At 23.2% G+C, this 24,126-nt stretch overlaps 1 protein-coding gene across 1 annotated transcript in view; it reads left to right on the forward strand.

Annotated features, from left to right (window-relative positions):
* LOC117173138 (translin-associated protein X) overlaps nucleotides 1-5,268 on the forward strand; it is a 9,917-nt gene extending 4,649 nt beyond the window's left edge. The window contains exon 2 of the mRNA XM_033361536.1: nucleotides 3,955-5,268. Within this exon, the coding sequence (XP_033217427.1) occupies nucleotides 3,955-4,892 (938 nt within the window). The 3' untranslated portion in view covers nucleotides 4,893-5,268. The remainder of the gene's footprint in view (nucleotides 1-3,954) is intronic.
* The last annotated feature ends 18,858 nt before the right edge of the window (nucleotides 5,269-24,126 follow it).

Here is a 24,126-nt window from a genome sequence, read left to right on the forward strand (position 1 = left end):
CCTTGGAGGAGATTATGTTGAGAAATAAAAAAAAAAATTCTTAAAAACGTTGTTTTTCTTGGTCAGGCCGGAAACTTATCAATCCACCCTCGTATTAATGTACACTGAATTCTTTTAAATTGTTTGGAATTTTCTTGGATTTTTAAAATTTACTTGAATTATTTTAAATTCACTTAATTCTATTAAATTCAAAGGATTTAAAACAATTTAAAGTTCTTATTCAATTGATCCTGGTGTATTTTAACATCACTTTGGATTCTTAGGCATTTCATTCAATTCTTTTGAATTCCTTAGAATTTTTTTAAGCTCATCAAAGTTACTGAATTCGATTCAAATTTTTCATATTTTTTCATTGTTTTTTATTCACTTTTCGTTTTTTTCTTAAATTCACCTTGAGTTCTGTTGAATTTCATTAAATTCTTCTTGTTTGCCTTAAATTCCTCTAAATTCGTTCAAATTTTACGGAAATAAATATAATTATTTTGATTTAAATATGTTTGAATGCATTCAAATTCTTTGGAATTTCCTTGAATTTGTTTAATTTACTCAAATTCTTTTAGATTTATTCAATTTGATTAAATTTAATTGATTTTCTTTCAATTTTCAAAAGTCTTTATTTAATTGCTCCTGAAGCTTTTAAATCTCACCTTGAATTCTTAAGTATTTCAGCAAATTATTTTGAATTGATTTACATTTTTTTAAGCTATTCATATTTTTTAATTGATTTCAATTCATCTGACTCTATTTTTTAAATTTACCTTAAATTTTTAAATTAATTTTGTCACATTATTTTCGTTAACCTTAAATTCCTCAAAATTTATTCAGATTTTACGGCAATTAATCGAAGTTTTTTTGTTTAAAAATTATATTCAATTCATTCGAGTTCTTAGGAATTTCATTTCAATTGTTTTGTAGTCATTCATCTTTTTTTTTTAATAAGAAATTAGTAGGTTTCCAATTATTTGAAGAGATTTGAAATTATTTTTTGGAATTCACACGAAATTCGTGATAATTTACTCTGATTTCTTTTTAATTCTTTGGAATTTTCATGGATTTTTTAAATTCACTTGAATTATTTTTAATTTACTCAATTCTATAAAATTCAACGGTTTTTTTTTAATTTTTAAAAGTTTCGATTTAATTGATTCCTAAGTCTTTTAACCTCACTTTGAATTTTTAGGAATTTCATCAAATTCTTTTGAATTGCTTTACATTTTTTTGAGCTCATTTCGAAAATACTGAATTAAATGCAAATTTTTAATATTTTTAAATTGTTTTCAATTCACCTGATTTTTTTTTAAATTCACCTTGAATTTTGATGAATTTCGTTACATTCTTCTCGTTTACCTTAAATTCCTTTAAAATTATTCTAATTTTACGGAAATCAATCAAGTTTTTTTTTATTTTTAAAATTTTTCAATAAATTTTATTTCGTAGGAATTTCATTTTAATTGTTTTCTAGTCATTAGTCACTTTTTTATATAAGAAATTAGTAGGTTTTTAATGATTTGAAGAGATTTGAAATTATTTTTTGGAATTCACACGAAATTCTTAATAATTTACTCTGAATTCTTTTAAATTTTTTGGAGTTTTCACGAATTTTTAAATTTTTTTAATTCACGTGAATTCTTTTAAATGTACTCAATTCTATTAAATTCAACAGATTTTTTTTATTTGGTAAAAGTTCTTATTTAATTGATTCTGATGTCTTCTAACCTGACTTTGGGTTCTTGGGTATTTCATTCGATTCTTTTAAATCCTTTACACTTTTTAATTTAATTTCAAAGTTACTGAAGTCAATGCAAATTTTTCATATTTTTAAATTGTTTTTTATTCACTTTCCATTCTTTTTTTAAATTCTCCTTGAGTTCTGATGAATTTCATTAAATTCTTCTCATTTACCTTAAATTCCTCTAAATTCATTTCAATTTTACGGAATAAAATATAATTATTTTGATTAAATTTTTTTTAAATGCATTTAAATTCTTAGGAAAAACTCTTAGGAAATTCTAATTAATTTACTCTCAATTCTTTGGAATTTTCTTGGATTTATTTAATTCACTTAAATTCTTTTAGATTTATTCAATTTTATTAAATTCAATGGATTTTCTTTCAATTTTCAAAAGTTTTTATTTAATTGGTCGTGAAGCCTTTAAACCTCACTTTGAATTCTTAGGCGATTCAGCAATTTCTTTTAAATTGCTTTACATTTTTTTAAGCTTTTCATATTTTTAAATTGTTTTCAATTCATCTGATTTTTTTTAATTCGCCTTGAATTTTGATGAATTTCATTACATTCATCTCGTTTACCTTAAATTTCTCTAAATTTATTTCTAATTTTACAGGAATCAATCGAATTTTTTTAATTGTTTAAATTTAGTCAATGCATTTGAATTCTTAGGTATTCCATCAAATTCTTTTGAATTTCTTAACATTTTTTTAAGCTTTTTTATTTTAAAATTGCTTTCAATTCATCTGATTCTTTTCTTACATTCACCTTAAATTTTTTATGAATTTCGTCACATTCTTCTGGATTACTTTAAATTCCTCTCAATTTATTCTAATTTTACGGAAATCAATCGATTAAAAAAAAATTTCAATGCATTTGAATTCTTAGGAATTTCACTTTAATTTTTTTTAGTCTTTAATCACTTTTTTATAAGAAATTAGTAGGGTTTCAAGGGTTTGAAGAGATTTGAAATTATTTTTTGGAATTCACCTTGAATTCTTATTAATGTACTCTGAATTCTTTTAAATTGTTTGGAATTTTCTTCGATTTTTTAATTTACTTAAATTATTTTTAAATTACTCAATTCTATTAAATTCAACGGATTTAAAAAAATTAAAAATTCTTATTCAATTGATCCTGATATATTTTAACATCACTTTCGATTCTTAGGCATTTCATTCAATTCTTTTGAATTCCTTCGAATTTTTTAAAGCTCAATTCAAAATTACTGAATTCAATGCAAATTTTTCATATTTTTGAATTGTTTTTTATTCACTTTTCGTTTTTTTTTTAAATTCATCTTGAGTTCTGATGAATTTCATGACATTCTTCTCGTTTACCTTAAATTCCTCTAAATTCATTTCAATTTTAGGGAAATCAATAGAATTTGTTTATTTAAAAAATTATTTCAATACATTTGAGTTCTTAGGAATTTCACCTGAATTTTTGTTAATTTACTCCGAATTCTATTAAATTCTTTGGAATTTTTTAATGCACTTGAATTCTTCTAAATTTACTTGAATTATTTTTAATTTACTGAACTCTATTAAATTGAAAGGATTAAAAAAAATTTTTTATAAGTTCTTATTCAATTGATTCTTAAGTCTTTTAAATTCACCTTGAATTCTTAGGCATTTCATCAAATTCTTTGAATTGCTTTTAATTTGTTAAGCTTTTCATATTTTTAAATTGTTTTAAATTCATCTGATTCATCTTCTAAATTCATTTCAATCTCACGGAAATCAAGAGAATTTTTGTGCTGTTTAAAATTTTTTCAATACACTTGCATTTTTTTTTTAAATTTAACTTTAATTGTTTTGAAGTCTTAGAAATGCTTCTTGAATTTGCTACACTGTAAAATAAATTTTCTGTAACTATCCACTGAATTTTTTTAATTGTACCAAAAACTTTAAAATAACTGCGTTCAAAATAGTGAAATGCCAACTGTAAAAGTAAAAACACCACATTAAATGTAGTGCTGTTACAAAATTTGGGTAGTATCGTTCTGAAAGTAAGAAATAATTGAGTAAAATTATTTCTTATTTTCAGAGACGTGAATTCCCAAAATTTTGTAAAACCGCTATATTGCAAGTGGTGTTTTTTACTTTTCTAGTTGGAATTTCACTATTTTGAATGCAGTTATTTTACGAATTTGGTACAATTACAAAAAACGCAGTGGATATTTGCCTGTAAATCATTTTTTTTTTTTTTTCGAATTTTCACAGATCATTCTGGAGGTATGAAGAAGAAGCGCAGCCGTTTCCACAATAAGGGTTCCGTGAACCTCGGAGACATGGGCAAAGAAGTTCTCGAGAAGCTCGACGAGAACAGCCAAGTCGTGAAACAATTTCGCGGATACGCCGCCGAGCTGGACGACAAACACGACCGGTTCGAAAGGATCGTCAAGGTCAGCCGGGACATCACCATCGAGAGCAAACGAATAATTTTCCTACTCCACACTCTCGACAAAAAAGAAAAGCAGGAAAGCGTCCTGACCGACGCCGGAAATCGACTCCAAAACGTCTGCAAGAATTCTTTCAGAAGCATCGCCAAGGAACTCCACGGACACGATGTCTATCAGTATATCCGCGCCTACAAACCCGGAGTTCAGGAATTCGTCGAGGCTATCACTTTCCACCAATACTTGCAAAGCAAAAGTCTTCAAAGTTGGCGAGAGATCGAGAAATCGTTTAATTACACCTTGGTAGAAAATGCGAAAAGCTCCAGTGGGGCGAAAATTCCGGCCGATCAGGAAATAAAAAGTGCCTGCAATCAAGAGACAAAAACTCTGAATGACGAGAAGAAAAGTATCAGAACGCCTCTGATTCCTCACGATTATATTATGGGAATTGCTGATCTGACCGGAGAATTAATGCGCAAGTGTATTAATAATCTCGCTTCCGGAAATATCGCAGGTTGCTTTGAAACTTGCGCTTTCGTCAGAAGTATGTACCGAGGCTTTCTGGGCTGTGCGGGAGTTTCCGGGAAGGAAATCAACCGGAAACTTTACACGTTGAAGCAGAGCTTGAGTAAAATTGAAAATGTTTGCTACACTATTAAAATTCGAGGATCGGAAATTCCGAAACACATGCTCGCCACGGTCGCGATTGCAGACGCGGAAGAAAATGCGGTCGACGATGACGAGGGATATCAACATTACTGAGGAAATTGAAGCCAAAGGTTCCACGGTACATTAAAAAAAAAAAAAAGATTCTATTTAATTAAACATTAAAATTAAGATCCTAATTTGTATAGAAGAGGAATATTTTTATTTTTATAAGGATTCCTAGGAATTTATGTAATAATTTATGGTAGTATTTAATAATTTAGATTCTACTTTGTCGTTTTTTTGCAAACGAAAAATGCTTTCTTTCTAAATATTATATTCTCGAGGGATTAAAAATCATTTATAGAGATCGATTTAGGTTTTGGATAGGAGGTTTAGTTGCAGATATTCTGTAGAGGGAAATATATTCGAAAGAGAACATTGTTTATGTTGACCGAATTTTGTATTATCAATAAATTAGAAGTTTCATTTATTTTTACGTATATAATTATACTCTGGTAATTTAAATTTTAAACATGTTCAACTAGAACTTTTTAAAATAAGGCATTCAAAACTGTTTAAATTTTATTTTGAATGTAAATTGATTCATTTCAAAACTAGATTTATTATTTATTATACATTTATTTTATCACAAATAATAATTTTTCTATATATTTTATTACTTAAAACTTTTAAATAACTTAAAGCAGATTTTTTTAAACGAGTAGGAGCAGATTAAGTTTTTGGTACGAAATTTTAGAATCTTAATCCAAGAACTTGAAAAGAATGAACCTAGAAAAATTTTTGCAAACTGTTAAGAATTATTAGAGAATTTTTTCGAAAGCATAAACTTTTTTAGAAAATTTTCATATGAAATTAAGTAACAATATTTTTTTCACTTGTAAAAATAATTTGTCATTGCTGGATTTAACTATTGTGTTGAAAATTGTTTTTTTTTTTAAACTTAAGTTTTCTAACTGAAAGTTTAAATATTCAATTTTCCTTTAAAAATTTATATTTTTAACTTAAAAATTACAAAATTGGGTTAAAAGAATGATTAAAAAAGAATTGAAAAAATATTTGAATTTCAAATCAAACTCAGTTGTTCAATTCAACAAAAAAAACACGAGTTTTCAATACAATAATTCCCAAGAAAAAGGGTGGATTTACAACCAAGAAGATTAATTTTCTACCGAAAGAGACAAATTCTAAAAAAATTCATAAACTTAAAACCAAATAATTGAATTTTTACTCAAAAAAGGTAATTTTTTAAAGATTGATATAGTATTTAAACTTTCAGTCAAAATAATTAATTTTCAACAACAATAATAACAAAAAATATCTGTGAACAAAATATTTAAATTTTGAAAACAAAAAAAAACCGTTCAAATAAAAGGAGATGAACTTTCAACATAATAGTTGAATTTTCAATCAAATACTTACATTTTAATTTTTAATCAAAAACATTTCAATTTAACAAAAAACAGAAAAAATTAATTTTGTATGTAAAAGGACAAATTTGAACAAATTCATGCATTTTCAACCAAATATTTGAATTTTTAACTAAAAAAATATCAATTAAAACGATTATTTTTCAACCAAACAAAGACGAATTTTCAACAAAATATCTAGTTCAAATTTTCAACTAAAAAATATGAATATTTAATCAAAATAGAAATAGTTAAAATTACGGTTAAAAAAAAATTAATTTTCAATCAAGGAAAGAGATTTTTTATCAAAATATTTAAACTTTCAACCAAGTAGTTGAATTTGAACCAAAAAATATGTTGTTTTTTTTAAAATAAAAAAATGTGTAGAAGCTCATATTTCAACCGAAAAATTCATTATCAACCAAAAGATCAATTTTTAAGCGAAACAGGTGATATTTAAAAAAATTCTTTGGAACCAAAATGTTGCATTTACAACCAAAAAAATAAACTTTTAAATAAAAGGAGATGAACTTTTAACATAATAGTTCAATTTTCAATCAAATAATTAAATTTTAAACCCAGTAGTTGAATTTACAACTAAAAAAAAGCATTTTGAACAAAAAATTAATAGTTGATATTTAACTGAGAGATTTTAATTTTTAATAAAAAACAGTTCAGTTAGAAAAAAAAAAAACGATTATACAATAGATTAATTCTCAAGCAAAAAGATGGATTGACATCCAAGAAGATCAATTTTCTACAAAAAGAATTTTTTTTTAACAAATTCATGGATTTTCAACCAGCAGTTGAATTTTTAAATAAGAGATCGTTTTTCACACAAAAAAAAAAGAATATTTAAACATTCCGTTAAAAAGATTCATTTTAAGCCAAAAAAACACCTTTTTAACCAAATATTTAAAATTTCAAGCAGAGGTTAATTTTCAACCAAAAAAAAAAATATTTTTGAACAAAGTGGTTCAACATTCAACAAAATAAATGTTTAGAGCATACTTAAATTGAGAATGATTGAAAATTAAACTATTTTTTTTTTTTTTAATTCGTCTCCTTTTCTTTGAAAGTTTATCTAAAAAAATTGAAAATTCGTATTTGTTTTTTAAAAAGTAATCATTTTAATTGAAAATTTATATTTTATAGTTGAAAACTGAACTATTTTGTTAAAAATTTGTTTTTGATTTAAAAGTAATCGTTTTAATTAAAAATTAAACTTTTCCACTTATGGTTGTGAGTTTATATTTTTTAGTTAAAAATCCTGCTAATTGGTTAAAAATTCATGAATTTGTTATTACTTGTTCTTTTTCATAGAAAATTAATCTTAATTGTAAATAGATTTTTTTAAACGAGAATTATTGTGTTGACATTTTTTTTAAATTTGACTGTTTTTGATTTAAACTTATAATCTTCGTTTGAAATATCTATTATTACATTTTTTGTCAAGAATTCATTTTTTATTTTAAAATTACACCACATAGTACAAAATTTAACTATTTTATTGAAAATTTAACTATTTTGTTGGAATTTGTCTCCTTTTGTTTGAATTTTTTTTCCATTTGGTTGTAAATGCAACAGTTTGAGTTAAAATAGATTTTTTTTACAATACTTTGAAATCCCGTAAATTTCCTGAAATTTTTTAATATCTCTAAAATATCTTCAAAAATGGTGATAAATTTAAAATCCTCTGAAATTATCTGAAAAATTGCAAAATTAATTAATTTTCAAACCAAATGATGAATGTTTAACTGAAATAGTTGAATTTTTAACCAAATAGTTTAATTTGGAACCAGAAAAAAATCAATTTTCAATAGAAAATAGAACAGAACAGTTACATTTTTAGTACAAAAATAATTTTCACCTTAATTGATGAATTTGCAAATGCAGTAGTTGAGTTTCAAAGAAAAAATGAGTTTTCAACTAAAAAAATGAATATTCAACTGAAATAATGGAACTTTCAACATCAAAAAAGTTCTTACTAAAAATATAAATTGTCAACTAAAACGTAAATAATTAATGTTTAAGTTAAGAAAATAAATGTTTAGTAAAAAACACGAATTTTCAACTAAAAAAAGATAATTTTTTAACCGAAAATTTAATAATTAAATTTTCAGTCATAGAATGAATTTTTAAACAAAAAAATGTATTTTTAACTAAAATTATGGAATAGTCAACTGGAATAGTATTTTTAACTAAAAAAAGAAACCAATTTTCAATAAAATACTTAAATTTCTGGTAAAACAAAGAAAAAAATCATTTTCTACCAAAAAAAGAGTAGATTTTGTAACAAAATAAGTGAATTTTTAATGAAATAAATGAATTTTTTAATTAAAAAGACAAATTCACATCCAAGTTTTTAAATTTTGAGCTAAAAAAGGTAATTTTTCCAATCAAAATGGAACGGTTAAATTTTCAATTCAAAAAATTAAACTTTCAAGATGAATTCGAGTAAAAAATATCAATTTTTAGCAAAATAGTTTAATTTTCGACCAGAAAAAGATAAAATTTCAATTTTTCGTTAAAAATCTTATTTTCAACCAAAAAAAAATCGGATATTCAAGAAAAAGAGTTAAATTTTCTAATGAAATTTAAATTTTTGGTTGAAAAATTTATTTTCAATAAAGCAGTTACATTTGTAGGAAGAGATGAATTCACAAATAAAATAATGAATCTTCCACAAAAAAAATAATTTTTAACAACAGAGTTCAGCTTTTATCAGCAAGTAGTTGAATTTTCAAGAAAAAACGTAAACTCTCAACGAAAAATGTAAACAAAATTTATATTATAATCCAGAAATGTTTCCGAAATACTACTTCTACTCTAAAAACTTTTTTTCTAAAATTTGAAAGAAGGAACTTTTAATTGTGACAAATTTTTACTTGGATTAGGGATTTTTTAAACTCCTTTCTTATAAATCCCAGTTTTAATTATTTTTTTAATTTCCTTTGCAAGTAAAAAATCCCTTTTCCAAGTGAAATTATATTTCTTTAGCGAAACCGAGAAATAAATTCTCTGAGAATTTATGAGAATCTCAGAATTTATTTTAATTAACAGAAAATTGGAATTTTTTCGTTAATTTTTCGTTTGAAAATTCAACTATTTTTTTTAAGTTTGTCTTTTTTATTTTAAAGTTTACCTGTTTTAGCAGAAATTAAATCTTTTTTGATAAAAAGGGAACTGTTTGCTTAGAAATTAAGCTATTATACTATTTTCTTGAAAACTTCACTATTTCGTGGAAAATTTACTTTTTGTTTAAAATTTATATTTTCGTGTTGAAAAATGAACTGAAATATTTTCTGGATGAAAGTTCCACTTATAAAAAAAGTTTTTTTTTATTAGAAATTCATCAATTTTAGTACAGAATTGATCTTTTTTGGTCTTTTTGATTTAAAATTTCATCGATTTTGGAAGAAATTAAATTTTTTGTATGAAAATGCAAATTTTCGGTTAAAAATCGTTGGTTAAAAGTTTAATTATCTTGTTGAAAATTAATCTTTTTTAATTGAAAATATAAATACTTGGGTCGAAGTTAAACTACATTCTGAAATTTATCTTTTGAAGGCTTATGTCTGGTTGAAAATTCAACTGTTTAGTGGAAAATACTTCTTTTTTTTTGGTTTAGAATTAATGTTTTAACAGAAAATCGAACTTTTCCACTTTTTAAGATTGACATTTCTTAGGTAAAAATTTCCTTTTTTTGTTGTAAAAAATAATTGTTTAGTTTGAACTTATCTTTTTTTTTGCGTTAAAATGCATCAGTTTCGTGGAAAATTAATTTTTTTGTTGCACTGTCATATTTTTTGTTTGAAAATTGAATTTTAGCGAAGAAAATTCATCTTCTGTTTTGAAGGTTCAATAATTTAGATAAACTTTTATTTATTTTTTCAGCGAAAAGTCTTTAATTGTTGGAAATTCATCTTTTTGGGTTTAAAATACTTTTCTTTTGTCGTATAAATTTCATTCTTTCTTTATTAAAATATAAACTGTGCCACTTTTTGTTGACAATTTATCTTTTTAGGTTGAACATTCAACTGTTATGTTAAAAATTCAATGATTTTGTTGAAAATTCCAGTTTATTCTTAACGAGTTATTTTTTGAAGTAGAAAAAAAAACGGTTTTTTTTTGTTTGAAATAAATTAATACATTAAAAAATTTTTAATTTTTATATGAAACACTGTTTTATTCCGCTTATAAAATATTTTATGGTAAAAATATCATAAGATTAAAATGCTAGTATTTGAATATTAATGATTTGAAATGAAAACTTAGTCGAAAAATCAGAGAATTTTGAAAATGTCACGCGTCTAAATTTTCCGGGAGTAGGGTCTTCTTATTCTCGGTTTTTCCCCGGCCAATAAAATTCCCAGTTATTTCCCGGTTAAGTCATCGCCCTGATTTTGCAAACTTCAAAATATTAAAATTTTCGGAAATTTCTATTTTTGAGATTGAATTAACGATCCATTTGAGAAAATTGTGTCATTTTTGGCCAAATAGTAGCAAAATAGATAGTTGCACCGTTAAAAGAGTTCTGACTTTATGTAAAAAAGGACATTTTGGAAATAGATAATTGGAAGAGAAAGCAAAATTAATTGACTAAAATTGTATTCTAAATAAATAACAGCTTCATTTGGACTCCGATAATCTACTAATTTCTTTTAAACAAATATTTGCCTCTTCAAGGGATTCTTCATTGCTTTGAGATCTTGCTAGCATTTGGCCTTCTTTACAGGATTTTTTTGCTTCTTGATAAAGTCCTTTCTTCATGTAGGCGTAACCTAGATTGATGTGAATTGCACTCAGGTCCATTTCTTCCAGTTTCCCCCCTAGAGCGACAATCCAATTAACACCTCTCAATATCAGTTTTTATTTATTTTTAAATTATATTTCTGATTAATCTTAATTTTCTGGGCCGTACTTAAATTACGTCACGAATTATAGGCCCTGTCCTTTAAGAGAATACTTAAATAATTAAATAAAATAGATAATTATGAATAGTTAAATTTTTAACATAAATGTTGAATTTTCAACCTAAAAAATTTAATTTCCAACAAAAAAGTGTAATAGTTGATATTTCAATTACAAAAGATAAAATTAATACGAGAAAAAAAGAATTTTCAACAAATACAGATTTTTCAATCAAGAAATAAATCAAAGTTTCTCTAAATTTCAAACAAAGAAAATGATTTTTTTGTTCCAAAAAGGAGAATTTTCAAATAAAAAAAGATTAATATTAAAAAAATGAAAGTTACATTTTCAGTAAAAAAATTAATTTTAAACCAAAAAAAGGCTTTTCGACTGAACAGTTAAATTTTAATAACCAAAAACATAAAGCTTCAATAACAAAATTCTAATAATGTAGTTTAACTTATATCCAAGTAGTTGAATTTTCAATTAAAAAATATTGGTTTAAAAAAATAGTTAAACTTTAATTTAAAAAAAATTATTTCTTGAAAAAAAAATCCTTCAAACATAATAATTGAATTACTCAAACAAAGAAGAATAATTTTTAAACAAAAAGTTGCATTTTCATAAAAAATATTACTACCAAAACAGACGAATTTTTAAATAAAAAAGATGAATTTTCAAAAATGTAGTTGAATTTTCTGTTAAAAAAGATTTCAGTTGACTTTTCACGATCAAAGTATGCGTTTTCAAACAAGAAATAAGATTCTAGGAAAAAAAGTTGAATTTTCAATCCAAAAAGACGACTTTTTTCAACCAAAAAGGATGAATTTTTTTTAAGTTGAGCTTTCACCTGGTGAAAATATCAGTTAATTTTTATACGTCAAAGTATGAATTTTAAACCAAAAATAAATTTTCTATAAAAAAAGTATGATTTTTTATCAAAATAGTTTAATTTTCAAACAAACAGTTGCATTTTCATCCAAGAAAGATAAAAAGTCTCTCAAAACAGATGAATTTTGTATAAAAAAAAAAACAATTTATAAAAAGATGAATTTTCATTCACAAAATATTTCAGTGTTTTTTTTTCAAGAATAAAATATTCAATCCAAACAAAAAGTACTTTTCTATAAAATAGTACAATTTTCAACAAACAAGAATCATTTTTAATCCGAAAGTATGACTTCAATGAAAATGCTTGAATTTTCAACCAAATAGTTGAATTTTTATCCATGAAAGATGTTATTTCTGCTAAAACAGGTGAATTTTAATTTCAAAAAGACAAATTTTAAAAAAAGAGGTTAAATTTTAACCAAACAGTTGCATTTTTATTCAAGAAAGATGATAATTCTACTAAAACAGGTGAACTTTTAAATAAAAAAGAAAAAATATGTTGCATTTTTATCTGAGAAAGATGAAATTTGTACTAAAATAGATGAATTTTTAATAAAAAACGACAAATTTTTTTGATAAAGTTGAACTTTGATAAAAAAAAATATTTCAGTTCATTTTTCAACACCAAAATATAAATTTCAAACAAAAAGTAAATTTTCTACGAAACAGTTACATTTTTTAACAGATTTCAACGCCAAAATATTGAATTTAAACAAAGAGTACATTTTCTCTGAAATATTAAAATTTGTAACAAAAAAGAATTTTCAACCCAAAAGCATGACTTTTCAATAAAAATGCTTGAATTTTCAACCACATAGTTGCATTTTTATCCAAGAAAGATGTAATTTCTGGTCAAACATGTGAATTTTAATTTCAAAAAGACAAACTTTAAAAAAAGATGTTGAATTTTAACCGAACAGTTGCATTTTTATCCAAGAAAGACGTAATTTCTTCTAAAACAGATCAATTTTTAAAAAAACTTAAAGTACTTTTTTTTACTAAATAGTCAAATTTTAAACAAAAAGTATGAGTTTTTAATAAGATGGTTGCATTTCCAACCAAACGTTTACATTTTTGTTGAAGAAAAATGAAAATTCGCCTAAAACAGGCGAATTTTTAAATCAAAAAGAAAAAATATGTTGCATTTTTATCTGAGAAAGGTTAAATTTGTACTAAAACAGAGGAATTTTTAATAAAAAACGACAAATTTTGTTTAAAAATGAACTTTTATCCAATAAAAATTTCAGTTCATTCTTTAACACCAAAATATAAATTTAAAAAAAGTAAATTTTCTACGAAAAAATTAAATGTTTTAACAAAACAGAATTTTCAATAAAAAATTATGACTTTATCAACACACTTTTATTTTCAAGCAATTTTTTTTTTTTAAGTTGAACTTTCATTCCAAAAAGATGTCAGTTCTTTTTCAAAACCAAAATATTAAATTTCAGCAAAAAGTAAATTTTCTCTGAAATAGTAAAATTTGCAACAAAAAAGCCGAATTTTTAGTCAAAAAGTATGACTTTGCAACAAAATTGATGAATTTTCAACCAAAAACTTGCATTTTTATCCAAAAAAGATGTAATGTCTCCTAAAGCAGGTGAATTTTAAAATTAAAAAGACAAAATTTCAAAAAAGAGGTTGCATTTCAACCAGAAAATTGTATTTTTGTTTTTATTTGCTTCTGTATAGTCGAATTATTAACCAAAAAATATGACTTTTAACAAGATTCTTTAAATTTCAACCAAGCAGTTGCATTTTTGCCAGAGAAAAATGAAAATTCTATTAAAACAGATGAATTTTCATAAAAAATACCATTTTTTTAATTGAACTTTCATTAAGAAAAGATTTCAGTTGATTTTGCAATACTAAAACATAAATTAAAAAAAAGAAGTAAATTCTCTAAGAAACAGTTAAATTTTCCACAAAACAGAATTTTTAATAAAAAAGCATGACTTTTTATCAAAATAGTTTAATTTTCTACCAAACATATACATTTTCATCCAAGAAAGATAAAATTGTTTTTAAAACACATGAATTTTTAATAAAAAATTTTTAATTAAAAAACTATGACTTTTTATCAAAATAGTTTAATTTTCTACAAAACAGTTGCATTTTCCTCTAAGAAAGATACCATTTTTCGTAAAACACATGCATTTTTTATTAATGAAAAATTTTTTTCATGTTGAATTTTTATTCAGAAAAGATTTCAGTTCTTTTTTCAACATCAAAATATTAAATTTAAACAAAAAGTACATCAGCTACTAAATAGTGAAATTTTCAAAAAAACAGCAAAATTTACAACCAAAAAGTATGACAAACTTTAAAAAAAGAGGTTGAATTTCAACCGAATAGTTGCATTTCTATTTAAGAGAGATGAAATTTCTTCTACAACTGATAAATTAAAAAAATAGTTAAATTTGTATCAGAAGAAGATTTCAGTTTACTTTTCAACACCAAAATAAGACTTGTAAACTATAAATTATTTTTCTGCTAAATAGTCCATTTTTTTAACAAAAAGTACATACATTTTCTAAGAAAAAGTTAATTTTTTAAACAATTTCTAATAAAAAAGTATGGCTATTTATCAAAATAGTTTAATTTTCTACCAAACAGTTGCATTTCCATCCAAGAAAGATAAATTTTTTCTTAAAACACATGAATTTTTAATTGAAAAAATTTCATTAAAAAACTATGACTTTTTATCAAAAAATAGTTTAATTTTCAACCAAACACATATATTTTCAGCCAAGAAAGATCAAATATCTTTGAAAACAGATGAATTTTTAATTATTTTTTTTTAGTTGAATTTTAATTCAGAACAGATTTCAGTTCTTTTTTTTCAAAATCAAAATATTAAATTTAAACAAAAATTAGATTTTCTACGAAATAGTCGAATTTTCAACAAAAACGTATTATTTCAATAAAAATTGTTGATTTTTTAATCGAAAAGTTGCATTTCTATTGAAGAAAGATGAAATTTTTTCTAAAACTCTAAAAAACTCTAAAACTTAAAAAAAAACCTTTAAAAAATAGTTAAATTTGTATCCAAAGAAGATTTCAGTTCACTTTCCAACATCAAAATAAGAATTGTAATCAATAACTTTTTTTTGCTAATATGAATGAATGAATTTTAAACAAAAGGTTAGTATTCTACAAAAAGAGTTGAAGTTTTACAACTAAAAAGATAATCTCCAGGCGAAAGTTTTTGCAAATTTTTAAAGCTAAAATTGTTTCCATCTGAAGCAATAAAAATAAAAATATATAAAATGGAAGTACTTTTATCAATTATGTAGAGTTCAAGGATTCAGATTCAATTCTAAAAATATATATCTACATTATAATTTCCAATGCTTTATAAATGAAAGAATCAACCAATGAACTCTAAAATTTTGAAAATTATATTATTTTGAGCAATTTTAAGCTAGAAACATTAAAAATTAAAAAAATTAATTTTTTTTTAAACTGAACACTTCTCAAATTATTTTTAACTTAAATAGTTTAAATTTAAAGTTGAAAAGTTTCAAAATTGTATTTCAAAATCTTGAGAAATCTAAACATTGTTTTACATTTCTCAAATTTAAAATTATTTTTGAATTTTTTTCCGAACTTCTAAATATCTGTTAAAAAGAATCGAATTTTTCCTACGATTTTGAGAAAATCCTGCAAATTAAAAAAAAAAAATTCCTTGAAATTTTCCAGATTCTTTTTTGACAATTTTGTGAATCTTTGGAAATATTTTTAAATATTCTCATAAAATAATTTTTCAAATTGAAAAATCATTTTCAATTTTCCAAGGAATGTCAAGAAAATGTTTTTTGATTCTTTTGAAGCCTTGCTTAAAAAGCTTCTACATTTTTTTTATATGCAAAAATTGATATTTTCCTTTATATTAGACTGTTTCTATTTGCACCGAAATTTCAGTACAAATAGCCGAATTTTGTCGGTACGAATAATTCGTGAAATTATTTTAAATAATTTTTAATGTTTTAAATTAATCTTGAATCTTTTTAAAACTTCTAAATATTTCTTAAAATTACTTCAATTATTTCTACGAATAATAATTGTTTAATTGTTATTTAAATGAAAATTCTTTTGAAAATAACAATTAAAATTGTAACATTTAGAGTTTAAAAGTTCTTCGAAATTTTAAATAATTATCCTTTGTCTTAATTAAAAAATTAAAAATTGATCGTGTTAAAATTGAAATATTTTAGACTGAAACAATATTTCAAATTTAATGAAATTCTTTAATTACGAATATATAATTATGAAGTTATTTTTAAATTGAAAAAAGTTTGCGAGGTTTCAATCTGACGTTTAAATTTTTTAATAACTAAGTCTTTCGAATGGAAACAGTTTAATTTTTAACGTTAAAATCTGAAAGTTCTTTTGTTTTTAACGGATTCAGAATCTTTTTGTCAAATCAATTATTGTTCAATTTTTAATAATTAAAGTACAGATACACGTTGAAAATATTTTATTTATAGTTGATAAAATAAAAATGGTTGGATCCGTTAAAAAATGTAAGAAGTTTAGCTTTAAAATTCAAATTTTTAAAGTTTTATTGAAAATTTAACAATTTTCTTGAAAGGACATCTTCTTTGGTTGCAAGTTAAACAACTTTGTTAAAAATTCGTCTTTTCGGGTTAAAAATTTAACTCTTTTTGTAGAACACTAAGATTTTGTTTAAAATTCATATCTTATTGCTGAAATCTTATTTGGATAAAATTTTAATTTTTAATAAAATTTTTTTTTTAAAGTTTGTCTTTTTGAAATTAAAATTCACCGTATTTAGCAGAAATTACATCTTTCTTGGATAAAAATGCAACTATTGGGTTGAAAATTCAAACATTTTTATTGAAAAGTCATACAGTTTAGTTTAAAATTCTACTTTTTTGTTGCAAATTTTATTCAGAGAAAATGTACTTTTTGTTTAAATTTAATATTTTGGTGTTGAAAATTGTTGAAACTTGGAACTGTTTGGTTGAAAATTAAACTATTTTGATAAAAAGACATACGTTTTTATTGAACATTCTGTTTTCTTAAAAAATTTAACTGTTTCGTAGAAAATGTACTTTTTGTTTAAAATTTATATTTTGGTGTTGAAAAATGAAGTTAAATCTTTTCTTTATAAAAGTTCAACTTTAATAACAAAATTTGTCGTTTTTTATTAAAAATTAATCTGTTTTAGTACAAATTTCATCTTTCTTAGATAAAAATGCAACATCTTTTTTTTAAATTCACCTGTTTTAGTATAATTTTCATCTTTCTTGAATAAAAATGTAACTGTTCGGTTAAAATTCAGCTTCCTTTTTAAAGATTGTCTTTTTGAAATTAAAATTCACCTGCTTTACCAGAAATTACATCTTTCTTGGATAAAAATGCAACTATTTGGTTGAAAATTCAATCATTTTTATTGAAAAGTCATACTTTTTCGTTGAAAATTCTGCTATTTTGTTGAAAATTGTACTATTTTGTAAAAAAAAGTACTTTTTATTTGGATTTAATATTCTACAGTTTTCTTTGAAAATTAAACTATTTCGTAGAAAATTGATTTTTGGTTAAAAATTCATATTTTGGCGCAGAAAAATAAACTGATATCTTTACCGGATGAAAGTTCAACTTAAAAAAATTCATCCTTTTTGGTTGAAAAAAGTTGTCTTTTTGGATTGAAAATTCAAATTTTTTTCCTAGAATCTTATTTCTTGTTTGAAAATGCTTACTTTGATCGTGAAAAGTCAACTGAAATATTTTTTAACTGAAAATTCAACTATATTTTTAAAAATTCATCTTTTAGATTAAAAATTTCGTCTGTTTTGGTAGTAATATTTTTTTTTTTAAATGCAACTTTTTGTTTAAAAATTATTCTTCTTTGCTTGAGTAATTCAATAATTTGGTTTAAAAGATTTTTTTAAAGAAATAATTTTCTAAAATTTAAAGTTTAACTATTTGTTTTTAACAATAGTTTTAAATTGACAATTCAACTACTTGGGTATAAATTAAACTACATTGTTAGAAATTTCTTTTATTGAAGCCTTATGTCTTTGGTTGAATTAAAATTAATTTTTTGACTGAAAATGTAACTTTCAATTTTTTAATATTAACCTTTTTTATTTGAAAATTCTCTTTTCTGTAAAAAAAATAATTTTCTTTGTTTCAAGTTTCATCTTTGTTTGGTAAAAATGAATCAGTTTAGTGGAAAATTCATTTTATGCTTAAAAGTACGATTTTAGTTTAAAATTTCAATTTTCTTAGAAAAAATTCGTCCTTTATCTTGTAGGTTCAGCAATTTAGAGAAACTGATTTATTTCTTGATTGAAAAATCTGTATTTGTTAAAAATTCGTCTTTTTGTTTTTAAAATTCTTTTTTTCTTGTATTAATTTTATCTTTTGTAATTGAAATATCAACTATTACACTTTTTTGTTGGGAATTTATCTTTTTAGGTCGAAAATTCAACAATTGTGTTAAAAATTGAACTTAAAATAATTATTTATTTTATTTAATTATTTAAGTATCATAATTTAAAAATATAATTAAGCTAACTACTTTTAAAAACTTTTGAAATCGAACTCGGACAGATTTTTCTCCTAAATATTTGAAAAATTCCCGGTCAAAACATAAAATTAGGCAAATTGTCTCGAACGTAATTTAAGTACGGTCCCTTAAGCATTTTTGAAACTATTATTTTTTAATTCGCAATTTATTTTTACCGGCCTCGAGAGCTTGACTCAAGTATTTAATAGACAGATCGTATTCGCCTTGTCTGCAGCCGATTGTTCCTAAATCATTGAGAATTGTAATAGTTTGTTCGTGCTCTAAACCATTGATTTTTGCTGATAAATCGTAAGCTTCGAGAAGATATTTGTAGGCTTCTTTTTCCCTTGAATTTTCCACTAACATGTGGGCGTACCAATCCAGCGTCATTAAGCAGAAAAAATTAGTTTCCTCATCGTCTGGATTCTTTTTCAAAGCCTCCATACAAAACTTATAACCATCCTCGGCTTTTCTTTAAATTAAGGCAGATTTTTTAAATTAAAATTAGAGTTTAAGTTTAAAAAAAAACAACAAATTCTATATTAAATAAGCCTTCAGGATTAGTGTTATAAAAGGAGAGCGGGTCAGCGTTTCACGATCAGTTTGTTTTTACTGCATTTTCAAAGTTTTTAAAATAATTAAACTTGAAATGTTTATACAATATCTAAAATTCTTGAATTTTGACCGATTTCTTTGACAAAAAAGACATTTTTCAGTAACAAAAATCTATCTAATCACCTTGAAATTCACATGATACTGCATATGATACTTATTAATTAAATTTCCCGGTTCCGAAATATTTTTCACGGCCAATGAAATTTAAAAAATCGAACTCTTAATCTAAAAATATTTTCACTTGAAGAAATGAAAACTGAGCTGCAAATTATTTTAAGCAATTTTAGACTAGAAGCATTATAAATTGAATATTTTTAATAGTTTAAAAATCCTTAAAAAGCTTCAAAATTTTATTTCAAAATCTTAAGAAATCTACAACTTTTATATTTTTTCTAACTTTAAATTATTTAAAAAAAAATTTCAACTTCTAAACTTCTTTTAAAATGATTCTATTTTTTTTCTATAATATTGTACAAAAAAACTGCAAAATCACGAAAATTAGCTTAAAATCTTCTAGATTCATTTTTTACAATTTTGTAAATCTTTTTAAATCTTCTCTTAAAATTAATTTTTCTAAATAAATAATTATTTCCAATTTTCCTAGGATTTGAAAGAAAATGTTTTTTATTATTTTAAAACCTTTCACAAATCTTAAAAAAGCTTCTAAATTTTTTGTTTAAAATCTACGAAAATCTATATATTTTGTTTCAAATTATTTGCATCGAAATTTCGATATGAATGAACAGCTTTTTTCGGTATATGTCGACACTTCGTTTAAATTATTTCAAATTTTAAATTAATTTTGAAGTTTTTCGAAAATTCTAAATGTTTCTTTAACTTATTAGAATTTCTCCTGGGAATAACAGGTGTTCAATATTTATTTATACATAAAAATCCAACAATTTGACTTTTTAAATGGCCTTTGATTATAAATATATTAATTACGAGTTATTTAATAATCTGGAAATACTTAAATTTTGAACTGATTTCAAATCGTCTTGTAAAATAAATGATTATACACTTTTTAATCCCTAAAGTATTCTTCAATTTAAAAAATCATTATAATCTATATTCACAGTTGATAAACTAAAACTGCGTTTTATCAAAACTTGTCGATTTCAGGCGCTTCTAATTTGTAATTTTTTAAGTCTTTAAAACTTCATTCTTAAATTTTTTTAATGAAAAATGTACACTTAAATATTAAATTAAAAATGGAAAACTTGTTAAGTGAAATATATTTATAATCTCGCATTGTAGAATGAATGATATCAGAAGAAGAAACAATGACAATCTAATTATTTTTAAAAACTGTTGAAATCAAACCTGGACATATTTTTTTTTAAATTTGTCAAATTCCCAGTAATAAAAAAAAACCAATGTCATTTCCCTGTTTTTCCCGGTCACATAAAATTCCCGGCCCAGCGGCCATCCTCATTTACCATATAATATTTAAAATATCTATAATTCTAATTCAAAATTATAATTTTGAATACGCATTTCTAAAATATATTATTCTTTGAAGCCTTAAAACAAAAGTTTTTTTTTGCTTCATTAAATATGAAAATATTTGTTCAGAAATAAAAATTTCAAAATTTCGTATTAAAGCTTTGATAGACACTTTTTAATTAAAAATTTTAGATTTAAATATTCTGAATAGATTGGTTTCAATTTGAGTCAATTTTAAATTTAATAATTTTATACTTAAGTATTCTAAATTGGTTGGTTTCAATTTTAAATGTAACAAAACTTTCTTGTTTCTTAAAATATTCGAAATCGTAGCGTATCAAATTAAATAAAAACACTAAAAGAATAAATTCAAAACAATGAAAAACTAAGACACGAATTTCACAAATTCTAGCCATAAAAATTAGCAGATTTCAGAAACACACATTGGCTATTCAATTTTTTTTTATTTAAAAAATGTTGCAAAAAGTTTAAAATTTCGAAATCAGCTTTAAAAAGAAAATAATTTTTCTATTGAATAATTTCTTTAATGTTTAATTACTAAAATTTCAATTTTTCGATTATAACTTAAGCGGTTGAATTTCGAAAAGTAAAATTGAAAATTTAACAATTTTTCATTCGTAAACAATTTAAATTTACTTAACGTAATTTAAGTAGTTCAAATTTCTTAATTAAAAGTGAAATGGTTCAATTTCGAAAAATACAATAGAAAATTAAAAAATTGTTAGTTTATAAATGATTCAAATTTATTTCAAGTAATTTTAACAGTTTAAATTTTGCAATTAAAATTGCAATGCTTTTTATTTCAAAAAGTATAAAAGAAAATGAGAAAATGTTAGTTTCTAAACGATTTAAATTTACTTAAAATAGTTTAAGTTATTTAATTTTTGCGATTAGAAATAAAATGTTTAAATTTTGAAAAGTTTAATTAAACATGTTCAATTTTTAAACAATTTAAATTTACCTAAAGGCAATTTAATTAGTTTAAATTTTGCGATAAGAATTAAAATGTTTGATTTTTAAAAAGTATAATAAACAATTTAAAAACTGTTGATTTCTAAACAATTAAATTTATTTAAAGAAATTTAAGTAGCTTAAATTTTGCGATTAAAATTTAATTTCTAAACGATTTAAATTGATTAAACGTAATTTAAGTAGTTTAAATTTCTCAATTAAAATTGAAATGGTTCAATTTCAAAAAGTACAATTAAAAATTCAAAAATTGTTAGTTTATAAATGACTTAAATTTAATTCAAGCAATTTTAGTAGTTTAAATTTTGTAATTAAAATTTAAATGGCTGATTTTCCAAAATTATAAATTAAATTTTTTAAATGGTTAGTTTCTAAATGATTTAAATTTACTTAAAGTAATTTATGTAGTTTAAATTTTGCGATTATAATTGCAATGAGTCTTATTTCAAAAAGTATAACAGAAAATAAAAAAATGTAAGTTTCTCAACGATTTAAATTTACTTAAAGTAGTTTAAGTTGTGTAACTTTTGCGATTAAAATTCAATTGTTTTAATTTTGAAAAGCCTAATTAAAGATGTTCAATTTCTAAAGAATTTAAATTTACTTGAAGGTAATTTAATTAGTTTAAATTTTGCAATTAAAATTTAAATGGTTGAATTTCCGAAATTATAATTTAAATTTTTTAAATGGTTAGTTTCTAAATGATTTAAATTTATTAAAAATAATTTAAGTAGTTTAAAATTTGCAATTAAAACTGAAATGGTTCAATTTCAAAAAGTACAATAAAAATTTCAAAAATTGTTAGTTTCTCAACGATTTAAATTTACTTAAAGTAGTTTAAGTTTTTAATTTTTGCGATTAAAATAAATTATATTAAATGTAATATCTAAACTATCTAAATTTATTTTTTTACTTTTTTTTTACTTTTCATTTTTTAAAGAATAAATCAGTTTTTAAGTTTTGCAATTGAACAGTTTTAAATTTTGAACGGTGAAAATAAAGATGGATTTTTTGATTTTCGAAAAATTTGTCAAGTCAATTTTTATACTAAATACTAATTTTTTAATGAAAATGTAGAGCGCTGACTTTGTAACATTCTATTTTGTTTTTAATTGCAAATAGTCAAATTTTAATCGTTTCGAATTGAAATTGATTAAAATTCAAAAATTTTTAATCATTTCATTTTTAAAGATTTTAATTCGAAACAATACAGTTTTAATTACTTTTTATTTTAAATTATCTACTTTTCAAATTTCTCCTTGGAAAATATTCCATTTTTAACGTTCCCAAATTTTCCTTTTTTCGAAATTTCAATCTGAAATCATTCAATTTCTAGATTCTTGAATTCAAAATAAATTTATTTAATCTCGAACGCTTTGAATTAAAAATGATTTAATTTCATCTTCCTCCTAATGAAAGTATTCAAAAATAAAAAAAATGTTAGCTTGAAGTTTGAAATTTTAAAAGATCCTTTTATTTCAAAATCATGTAATGTATTTTTTTTTTTGCAAACGCTTTTAACGTTTTTTATTAAATTTACAGTCGCACTAATCCGCTCTCTAATTATAAACCTTTTTAGATTTAAAAAAAAATTAATTGCGTTTTATTTAAGAAATTGCATCGTTGTTTAAATTTAATCCAATGTACAAAACACTTACTGGAAATCGCCTCTGGATTCGTAAATCTTAGCCATTTTTAAACTCATGTGAACAATTCTTAAATCATCTTGAGCTGCTCCTGAAGAAATCAATCTTCGCATCACAGATACAAATAAAGTTTCTGCCTTTTGAAAATCTTCCACCTCAAAGGCGAGATTTGCCATTAAGTCATAAATATAAGTAATGGCTTGATCATGTTGAATAGTTTGTGCCTGTCGAAGGGCGAGATGCAGCATTTGTTCAGCTTTTTTGTACTCTCCTCTCTAGAAATTAGATGCTGCTAAAATCGAAAATCCCGATGAAAGCTTTGATTTGATAAAATAAGGCGAAAAAAATGTTGATAAACTAGAGGTAAAATCTTTAAAAAGACCATTAAATTTGTTTAATCTCACATTTAAATTCGCTTTAGGGTCAATATACAGCACAGGAGAAAATTATTTACACGTTTATTTTTTTTACTGTTGCTAAAGTAACCTCGCTGAAGTTTGCAACGTTTAAAAAAAAACGAATTTACAAAAAAATTTTTTTGTGCGAGACCTAAAATTTAAAAGTTTCAGATAGGTCTATTTGATGATAAAAGTTACCCGCAAAAGTTTCAACCCCCTATCTCATCCGGAACACCCTCGTTTTCAACCCCTAACATAGCGAAAAATCGGGATAAATCCTCTAACATCCAGACCTAAAATTTTATGCTTCAGAATCGTTCTACTTAACGTCCAAAGATGATAAAAAAAGTTTCATTCCCCTGTCTCATCCGGAACACCCTCGTTTTCTACCCCTAATATAATGAAACTGAAAAAATGCTACAAAGTCCCCTAACTTAAAGACCTGAAATTTTATGCTTTAGAAGGGTTTCACCCGATGTCCGA

The sequence above is a fragment of the Belonocnema kinseyi genome, chromosome 5 (assembly GCF_010883055.1).
Source record: "Belonocnema kinseyi isolate 2016_QV_RU_SX_M_011 chromosome 5, B_treatae_v1, whole genome shotgun sequence".
NCBI lineage: Eukaryota > Metazoa > Arthropoda > Insecta > Hymenoptera > Cynipidae > Belonocnema > Belonocnema kinseyi.